The following is a 10,036-nucleotide window of genomic DNA, read 5'->3' as shown; positions in this document are numbered from 1 at the left end:
AAGGGAAGGGAAGGGAAGGGAAGGGAAAGGGAAGGGAAGGGAAGGGAAGGGAAGGGAAGGGGAAGGGGCATTTTCTGTAGCTCTCTTGGGTCTCTCCCCTCCTGCTTCTCTCCCCACTCTCCCTGCCCTTCCACTTCCCTTCCACCTCACGCCCATAGCTATGACTCAGGCCTGACCTTCTTTCCCTGGGGAGAAGGCCTCCCCCACCCACTCCACTCAGTACATCCCCCCATTGCAGACAGGGGTCAGGGTCTCTCCCTATGTAGGAAGATGCTGGAAATGTGGAGGACACAGGTTCATTGTCGCTGAGGCCAGGACAGGTGCTAGCTGAGTCTCAGGTTTGTGTGAAGTGGGGTCTACAAGTGGGGTCTCAGCTCTAATGGGGACTCTGGGATTCTGTGTCCTCATCCTGGAACTCTCACCCCCACCCTCGCACGCTCACTTGCCCCCAATCACCCCCATGTGTTGGGGCCTGTGTCCTCCTCACCCAGGACTGGGCTCCCTTGGGTGTGTTTCACACTGGTATTTAGAGGTGACAATAGAGAGACACCCCCATGCCTGGGTAGGCCAGGTATGGATGCTTCCCGCCTCCTAGACTTCAGGGGCAGGGGATGAGGGCTTCCTGGGCACTCCATGGCACCGCTGTCTCCCACAGCTGCAGGGCAGAGCTGGGAGTGGAGCCCTGGCCTCAGCTACTGTGCTGCCTTGGCGATGTGGAGGCCCTCATCCTGGTCCTGGATGCTGTAGGGGCAGGTCCTGAGTCCCTCATGTGGGGCACGGAGGAGGAGACAGGGCATGTCCTTGACTAGAGTGGGACAGCTGGAGTTTAGAGGGGGTGGCTGAGCCCCCTAGCTGATATATTCACCATATATAGAGCCCACTTCATCCATAGGGGACGGGGAAGCAGGTCTGGTTGGTGATGCTTCAGGAAGAGCTGGGCCACCCGTGATGTGCTGTGTGGCCTTGGCCAGTCCTTTCCTCTGTCTGGGCTTCAGCTCCCATGTGCCCTGCCTCTTTTTTCTCCTCTGGGGAGATCTGGAACCCAACTTAAGCTCACGTGTGGTTGTGTGCTGAACCCCTGCCCACCCGCGGAGTCTCACCCTTAATTCCACTATGTTGAAGTTGATGAAGCCTGAGCTTGGAGGGGAGCTGGAGTCTATTCCTAGAGAAAGTTTGTGCGGAGGCCCAGAGACATGAAAATTACTCAGGTGTTTGGGAGAGCTGGCAGCTGGGTGCTGGTGCGAGCTGGAACCACAGGGGTGGGCAGGGCAGGGGTGCGCAGGGTGTGAAGATCAGCTCAGGCGGGCATCCAGATCCTGCCACGTTGCAGCCAGACAGCACCTACACCAGAGGGCCCACCTCTAGTGTGCTTCCTCGTGCTTCAGCCATCTGAGACCCCAGCCCCAGGGGGAGGGAGGGTCAGACTACGCCAGAGGAAAATCATGGATTCTGGGCACCAAAGGCAGCTGGGCCGGAGGCTGGGTCTGGTTGTCTTCGGGGAAGGCTCAGTCAGACGCTGTCACACCTGGGTGGGGCCGGGTGTCCTGGTGCTAGGGAGGTGGCTGCCCAAGGTCACATAGTCTTGAGTGCTAGGCTGCCACTATGGGATCTCCTGGCTGCTCCCTCCCCTTATCCGTCTGTCCTTCCCTCCAAGCCTGTGTGGCAGCTTTGTCCTAGGACTCAGCAGAAGCCCCTGCTGCAGGAAGGGAGTTAGGTTGGCAGGTAAAGAAGGTGTCCTGGAAGAGGAGGGATTCTGGTGGGGTTTGAAGAATGAGTAGGAGTTTTGTGGAAGGAGGTGGAGGAAAACTGTTGGCACAGGGAGCTTCACTAGCCAAGTCCAGGGGCCTGTTACCCTCGCAGCGCTTTCACTGGGAGAGGAGGCTCAACTCCGTCGGGTCTTGGAGAATGGACTATCTTTGAAAAACAAGATAGTACTGGTGACACATATGTGACCCCATTAGAGTTTCCTGACCTGCTCTGGAAGTGACCAGGTTGGGGAAACCAGATGTGTAAGGTCAACCACAGGGCAGAAGGGAGGCCCAGAGAGGTCAAAAGAGTGACAGAGTGGAGAGGCTGGCCTTAGATAGGCCAGGCCTGGCCAGTGGGGAAGCAGGAGGTTGGGAGGGCTGCTTCTCATCACTCTTTCCCCACAGGACACTCACCGAACTTCTGAAACAACCGGACCCCCAGGAGCCACTGCCTCCACCCCTGGGCCCACCTCTGGGTAGTTGTGTCCAGGTGCAGATGGGTGATGGCCTGCCCCGGGGCTCCCCCAGCAACACAGGTGTGTAAGCTGGTGGACTGGCATAGGGCGAGCTACGGCACAGGGCCTCCCTTGTCTGATGTGGGCCTGGGAGCAGGGGAAGGTGTGTGCTGAGGGGTAAGAGGCTCTTAGCTGGCTGCCTGCCTCTGCAGGTGTGTGAGTGGGGGCTGGGTAAGCCAGTCAGCTCCCCCTGGTGAAGAGAGCCCCTCTGAGATGTCCTGCAACTTCCACTCAGTGAGAAAGTTTCCAGATTCAGGGATCCCTGGCTCAGGCTGTGGTTCTAGGCCTTGGCTCAGTGCTCTGGGGTCTGCCTGGCACCAGCCTGTGAACTCCTGTGGGCCTTTTTCTCCAGGCTGGAGCCTCCCTCTTGGCGTCTTGCTGGTGAGGCAACCTCTCCTCCCCTCCCCTATATGGGTTCGTATTCTCAGACATTAACTCCGTTTCCTGAGAAGCAGGTCCTGGGATGCAGTGCCTGGCCCAAGCTGAACATGCTGGCATCGTCCATGGGGCTAGCATCCACTCAGGGCTGGCTGCTGTTATCCATGTAACTGGGAGCCAGGCCCTGCTCCAGGCCCTGGAGGTTCGTCTCTCAGTCTCCCCCAGGTAGCACCCCACAAGCTCTCACTGAACTGCAGTTGGGGAGAGGACAGTGAAGGGTGCTAGTGCAGGTGGAGAGTGTCCGCCAGTCGGCAGGCTGGGTCTCACCTTTCCCTTCCCCTTCCCTCGCTCCAGACAAGAAGCGCGCCAACAACGTGCCCCTGGGGTCAGCAACACCGGGACCCCTGCGTGGCCCCAGGCTGCAGGGCGGTGGCAGCATGACGCTGCAGCCCAACTACGCCAAGTACGCCACCCTCAAGGCAGCCGCGCTCAAGGCCGCAGGTGAGTGGCCGGGGATCCCTGTGCGGGGCGCTGCACGCCGCCGGGTATCAAAGCTCCTAGATTACAAGGCTCGGGGTCCCGGTTCCAGTTCCACAGTTCCCAGCCTTGCGGGTCAGCGCTCCAGCTAACTTCTATATCACACCTACGCGGCCAATCGGCTCCCGCGTCTCGGCCTTCCGTCCCCTCACCGGGCCACCCGGCTGGTGCCCCAACACGGCAGCCGGAGCCCGGGGCATGGAGACCCGGGTCTCCAGCGGCAGGTCCCCGGCCTGCCCCGCCCCCGAAGCCTGACCCCGCCCCGTTCCGCCCAAAGCTGAGGCTCCGCCCCTGCGGCCTGCCCTCTCCCTGCCCCATCCCCGGAGTCGCTGGGGCCCCGCCCCCGGGGCCTGACCTCGCTCCCTGGCTCGCCCCCACTGTCCCCGCAGAAGCCACCCCACAGGACTTCTACCAGCGTTTTCCCGCGACTGAACCTGCCCCGCTGACCCTCCCGGCGCGGACCTCGCGACCCCGCGAGGACTTGCCCGCGCTGCTCGACGCCTGCCCCTGGGCCCCGCCGGGCTACGCGCCCCGCCGGCCTTGCCCCTTCGGGCCACTACAAGGCCTGGATCGCTGGCCGCCAGGCCCGGCCCGCCCCCCGCGGCCACCTGGCGGCTCAGGTCTCCCCCGCACCCCGGCGGCCCGGCCACGCGCCCCGGCGCCAGTTCAGCGTGGAGAAGCTCCCCGAGGCCTTCAGCCCGCAGCCCCCCGGCCTTTACGGCAGCGCGGGCCATGGCACCGGGCACCTTAGCACCAACAGCAAAGCAGAGGTCACCGTGTGAAGACAGGGCCGCTGGTTCTCCCGAGCCATCTTATCTCCGGGGGCCCTCGTCTGCCTGGGGGGCGCCTTGGGCCGGTTCCGAGGGAGGGGGGCGCCGGCTATGGAAGGCCAGCCCTTCCTTATGCCTGCCCAAACTGGACTGGGGCCTTGGAGCCTGCAGGGCTAAGAAGGGGCCCACTGGGTAAGGCCAGTGGTTCTGTTCTCGGGGCCCTAGGGCCCGGGTTCCTCATGTAAATAAAGCCTTTTCTGTGGCTCCCATCCCTGAGAATAAAGGAGCCCCAGCTTGGCTGTGAGAGGCACTGACGGTGGAGGCATTGGTCATTGACTGGACAGACGGCGGTCCGGGCAGAGGGCACAGCATGTGCAAGAGCAAAGGACTCCTGAGAGCTGCCGGGCAAGTGTTTTGGGAGCCAGGGAGTAGTGGCTGGAGAGGGTAGTCAGGGTTGAATGCCAAGCTTAATGTCCACACCAGTGGGAGCCATGGGAGAGGGGGCAGTTGCGCCCCAGCCATCTCTAGACTCCAGAGCACAGGGGAGAGGGCTGTCGGGAGCCTGAGGCCCCCTGGAGGGTCCATGCCCCTTACTGGAGGTGAGCCCCCTCCAGCCAGTCACTCACTCTACATCTTGAGTTGGTAGCCCGGCTGATCCTCATTGACATAATCTGGCCCTGAGCCGGCACCTGGCTTGCAGGCCACTTGGCCAGCTTGGTCCAGGGCCACCCCCCTAATGGGTGTGGGCAGTGGGCCAAGTGGACAGCTGGTGCTCAGGATGGGGGAGCCTCCTCCCAGTAGCTGCTCTGGGGGGAAAGCGAATGGGGACGCTGGACACGAGGCCTTGGCAGTGCCCCCACTGGGGGGTGCTCACACATGCTCGGCTCGGCCAGCTCTCCCCGTTCCTGCCAGGCAGGCTCCGGGTACCTAGCTGTGTCTCAGGGCATTGCCAGCAGCCTGCGTGTATGAGTTTCTTTGTGCCAGGGACGGTTGACGTCCCTGAGGTTGAGGTCTGGGTAATGCTCCTGTGTGACATCAACAAAGCCGCCCAGATGGGCCTCAGTTTCCCTTCTGTGTATCCTAGGCATGCTATACTGTTTAATAACAATGGTCACCATCTGTTGCTGTTTCTTTTATTTAATCCTTATAAAAGCTCCATGGGCGTGTGCTCTTACAAATGAAGAAACTGAAGTTTTGAGACCTAAGTAAATGGCCAAGGTCACCCAGCTGATTAGTTTAGGGCTCTTCTATCTTCTGCTACTGTGAATCTGATGAATGGCAGGCAGGGCAGTCTGGGGAAGAGGGAAGGTACGAATGTGTGTGCTGGCAGGGGTGGGGTGGGGCGGTGCTGCTCCCAGGAACAGTCTCAGATCTTCCTCCTGCTGGCAGGCTGCCCTGAGGCCCCTCAGCCCCCAGCTCTTCACCTGGAGGAAGGCCCACCTCACTCTTGTGGCTTTTGAGGTATCCGAGGCCCAGAAGCGGTGGGCCAAGAGTCCGTGGTCCTGCCTGCAGTGAGGGTCCCTAGGGCTTATAGGGGAGACAGTCCTCACACCCTCAACTGGGGGTGGGGTGTCCCCAGGCCTATCCTGCAGCTGTGTAGAAAGCTGGGGGAGGAGGGTGGGTGCTGAGTCATGGAGCCTACAGAGACTCACAAAATGATCAGGTTCCCGGCCACCCACAGCTACCCACCTGGGTGACACAGGCCCTGACTGGGCTTTGCTGGGAGGTGAGTGCAACCCCTGTTCGTTCGCAGTCCCAAGGACCCTAGATCTCTGCCCCAGGGGGAGCCAGGCTGAGGCTATGGGCAGGGCCACCACTGGAAATGCTGCAGCTGGGCCTCTCCTGGCTGCTCTGGCCCTTGGGACAGTGTGGCCTGCTGTGACTACCCTTCCGAGAGGGGAGTGGCTCATTTCTCAGCCGGGCCAGGTCACAGACCTTGCTCTCCACGCCCCAGGCTCATCCCTAGGTCACTCTGGACTCCTCCTCTTCCTACCCACCGCTCTTTGTGGTCCCAGCCCTCAGCAGCCTCACAGGGCACTGGACTGTAAACTGGTATTGTGTGTGTGTCCTATCACTGAAACTGGTCAACAGGTCTTGGGGACTTGTCAAAGGTGGGGACTGTCATCCCTGTTGTGCACACATAGAAGTGGAGGGGAGGGGAGGTCCTGCCCTAGGTGACCCAGCTCGGAAGTATGGGAGCAGGACTTGGATGTCACTGGTGGGCCAGGAAGGGGAAACTAAGGGCCACCCCACCCAGTAGAGGAGATTTATCTTTGAGGGGTGAACACACACGGGCTTAGCACCCCAAATCCAAAACAACCCCTGGTGTGAGCAGCCAGCTGTGTCCTGGATACAGGGACCTCTGTCCCCAACCCCACCTCCGGCTGCCCTTTTATCCCAGGCTCTGTCCGGCCCAGGCAGCTGGCGTGGGAAGGAAGGGGCCAGGTGTGCAGGTGGGCGAGGAAGCTCCTTCCGACTGAAACCTCCCAGGGGCCTCTCAGTGGAGTGGGAGGGGCTGTCCTCAGTCCCTGACCCACCAGAAGCCAAGCCACGCAGCCACCTGGCTAGTCATCACAGCGGTCACACTACACAGCCTCACACAACTCCTGCTGGGGGTGCAGGGAGACTCACCGTGCTTGGTGTTCTGAGCGGTTCGTCGGCGCAGGCTGTGCTCCAGCAGCTGGTGCGTGCGGGTGGGGCTGGCTCCCGCCATCAGACGCACGGTGGCTTCATGCAGGAACACCTGAGGACGTGCAGGGGGGACACGCCTGTTCGGACCCCGGCAGATGCCTCTCCCGGCAGCTCATCTGCTACCCGACGGCGGCCCTTTCCTCTACAGGACCCTGCCCTGCTCTCCCCATAGTAGCGACCCCTGTCCTCACTCTGACCTCCAATCCCAGCCAGACGCCTGGGGGAGCAGCAGGAGCGGGAAGCCCGGCACAGGCTGGCTGGCGGGGGCAGCCTCGAGGCTGAGCCAAGAAAGGGGCAAAGGGCTACTCCCCTCTCCTGGAGACAAAGCGAACGCTGACATGCCCCCTGGGTTGGAAGACAAGGGGCCTGGGCGCAGCCTCAGGTCCTGGGGGGCTGCCTCCAGCTGGAGAACAGGCTGAGGGGAGGCAGGGGCAGCAGGAGGTGGGAAAGCTGGGCTGGCACCAGGAGGCCTGGGACTGTTTCCTTCAGTTTCTTCAGAAAGTGAGGCCAGAAGGTTTCCAGGTGAAAGTGCAGCACTTCCGTAAATACGGGTCACCGGGGAATGGGAGGCAAGGCCTTGATCTGTAATTCCTTCAAATCTCAAGGCTCCTTTATACCTTCATATTTCCATCTGTGGGGAGGGTCTTGAGTGCCACCCGGGAAGGCCACGGAGGGAGCCACTAAAGAGTGTCAGCGGCAGGGAGGCAGGATGGAAATGCTGTTTCATGAGGAGGCCATTGATGCCAGCCATGCCCCGAGCAGATGAGAGGGCCGCGAACCTTGGGGCATACTTCCGCTTTACCCCGCGGCGGGTGAGTCCCCAGTGATCATGTGTGTTTTGTCCACTGTCCGTCCTGGCTCACCGCACACAGGAGCCACAGCGTGACCCTGTGAGGGCCCAAGGAGAAGGCAGCCTCGCTCTTTCGTGCCCTTCCCCTCTCACTGACACTCTGGCCATCTCACTTGAGTTTTTAGAAAATAATTCAGGCAAAAATATGTTGAGTACATTACTCTAATTAGCAATAAAAATAAAACAAGCAAGGAAATTATTTGGGTCCAATAAGCCCAATTATACAGCCGCCCTCAGAGACTTCTCAGATCCTGTGGCCATCACCAAGGGGATGTTATGTGCAGTCACACAGCAGAACCAAAGCCCCCAGTGGCTCAGAAAAAGAATTAAATGAAGTTCTAGGGAGCTTCTTTCACTCTGACACCAGTTAGAAAAACCAGAGGCGAGCTCTTTGCGTACCCTTCCCAGCCATCCCAGGGCCAGGAATTCCTCCCATCCTAGCGTTGGGCGGTGAGGTCACTCTGTGCCGGCCCCTGCCTGGGGGCCACGTGGCCTGCTCGCCACCATGCCCCTCAGGCTGGCATACAGCTGGCACTCAACTAACACAAGCAGAAGAAAGGGACACAAGGCACCCGGCCCGGCGCTTGATAGGCTAGCTGGCAGACCTCAGAGGACCGACTCCGCAACCCCACGCTGGCGCCCCACCGGGCTCCAGGCCCCCCCCTGCCCTCCCCTGCCGGCCGGCCGGGCCTCACCTTGCGGTACGCCGGGCGGAAGTTGTGTGCCAGCCGGCGCAGGCTGCCCAGGTCCCGCTGGAAGCCGGCCAGTTCAGCGCCCGATGCGTGGTACGTCTCGCCCAGGGCCTGGCTGGCTCCCGCCTGCTTCTGCCAGAGGGCTGTCCTCAGTGACAGTAGCAGGTCACAGGTCAGCAGCTGGACCACCTGTGGAGTGAGCCACAAGGAAGGAGAGAGGTGACTGGCCTATTGCTGGGATCCCTGAACTATCAGGCGCTTCCCAACCCGACACTCGGCAGTGCCGGGAGGAGGAGAGAGTCCCAGAGGGGCAGCAGCCTGGAAGACATGCCACAGGGAACAAGAGAACAGCTCAAGGGTGAACTCGGGCTCACGGCATCTGGTCCTTTCCGTGGCCGTAGGTGGGAGATGTGTTCTTCCCATTCTGTGGGGAAGGAAGTGAGGCCCAGAGAGGGGCAGTGGACACACGTGGCAGGTGCAGGAATAAAACCCTCGGGGAGCTGACAGGAAGGCACAGGCTCCTTCCCACCTCATAGGAGCCCCACTGGCCTGGAGGCTGAGGTATGCAAAAGGCGCCACGGCCCTGCCCCTCAAATAGGGTCAAAGGGCCTGAAACAGAAGCATAGCCAGGAGATGGAGGAGGGGAAGGAGAGGCTCACAACAACAGAAGGCAGCCAAGGCTTGGCCAGAGTGGTCCCTGGGGTTGAGGAAACAGGAGTCCGAGAAGGTGGAACCACAGAGCAGTTGAATGCTTGGGTTTAGACCCACAGACCCAAATCAATTGTGGTTTTGCCACCGACTAGCACACGACTGAACCTCTTGGCCTCAGTCTCCTCATCTACGAAATGGGCACCACAAGGCTGTTGTGTTTCATGAGAGCACTGTGTGTGTGCCCCGCGCCCGGCCTTGGGAAGCACTGTCAATGCCAGCCGCTACGAGGCATGGATGATGCATGAGTGGGGGCCTCACGTACTGTTGTCTGCACAGCACTGACGAGGCTGGGCCGCCTGCCTGGCTCCCATCAACACCAGGGAGCAGTGAGGGTGAGAAGACAGCTCAGTCCTTTTTGAGAGGGATCACATGTGGCCCTCTGTTCAGATGGACTCCCCCAGAACATTCCCCTTCTTGCCCCTTCGCCAGGGCACTGGACGCACCCTGGACCCTGCCTCATGCCTGCCTGGCATCCTGACCCTTTGCCACAGTGTTTCTGGCTGATGATAGCCTGAGGGGGACACGGAAGAGGCCTTCCTCTTCAAATGAAATCTGACATTTTTAAGAGGTGAGCGTTGCGGGGAGCACCAGGGGGTGGGGGTAGAAGCCTGGGCTGGATTCTGTCCTTCGAGGGATGGCAGGCTCCATGGGTCTCCTTCTTCTCGGCCCATTTTCCCCTATAGAACTGCCACCTGGGAACCCCAGCCCCACACGTGCCACAGCCTCTTCCGCGTTCTCCAAACTCAGCTGAGACTAGCTGGTTTTCTCATGAAGACAAACTCTACAGACCAGCAGAGGAGAGGCATGAAGTGAGAGGTGGCTCTTCCATGAGCCTTTCTCCTGGCCTCTCTGCATATCGCTTGTCCTGCAGGGCTGGTAGGCTTCCTGGGTTCCCCCCCAGTATCTGAGGCCCTTGACCACCTCGAGCTGGAAGTGCCCGGCTGGACACTTGGGACCAAACCTCAGTGAGGGTCTCAGAGCCTGACCCTCCAGGTCATAGCTCGTCCCTCCCTTTGTGGAGTGAAGCCATGCTCCTGAGTGCGCAGACCACGCTTCACTTTTACTTGTGCGCATTCCGCCCCTCCCCTCTGCCGGGACGGCCGTGCCTTGGGATCCAACAGTGACAGCACGGGGCGGGGGGGGG

The 10,036-nt window shown here is 60.8% G+C and overlaps 2 protein-coding genes across 2 annotated transcripts in view; one reads left to right on the top strand and one right to left on the bottom strand.

The window, feature by feature from the left end:
• The first annotated feature begins 54 nt into the window (after window positions 1–54).
• On the top strand, window positions 55–5,086 carry SHISA8 (shisa family member 8). Its single transcript, XM_034644296.1, is given in 4 exon segments — window positions 55–2,284; window positions 2,996–3,142; window positions 3,568–3,734; window positions 3,736–5,086. Coding segments are annotated over 4 exon segments (579 nt in total). The 5' UTR covers window positions 55–2,244; the 3' UTR covers window positions 3,961–5,086.
• SREBF2 (sterol regulatory element binding transcription factor 2) overlaps window positions 4,576–10,036 on the bottom strand; it is a 65,655-nt gene continuing 60,194 nt past the window's right edge. The window contains exons 17-19 of the mRNA XM_034643689.1: window positions 8,185–8,370; window positions 6,486–6,691; window positions 4,576–4,681 (exon numbers count right to left, since the gene is read on the bottom strand). Of these exons, the coding sequence (XP_034499580.1) occupies window positions 4,576–4,681; window positions 6,486–6,691; window positions 8,185–8,370 (498 nt within the window). The remainder of the gene's footprint in view (window positions 4,682–6,485; window positions 6,692–8,184; window positions 8,371–10,036) is intronic.

The sequence above is a fragment of the Ailuropoda melanoleuca genome, chromosome 15 (assembly GCF_002007445.2).
Source record: "Ailuropoda melanoleuca isolate Jingjing chromosome 15, ASM200744v2, whole genome shotgun sequence".
Classification (NCBI taxonomy): domain Eukaryota; kingdom Metazoa; phylum Chordata; class Mammalia; order Carnivora; family Ursidae; genus Ailuropoda; species Ailuropoda melanoleuca.
Note: the sequence above shows the minus strand (reverse complement) of the source record. Positions and strands in the feature narration are given on the sequence as shown.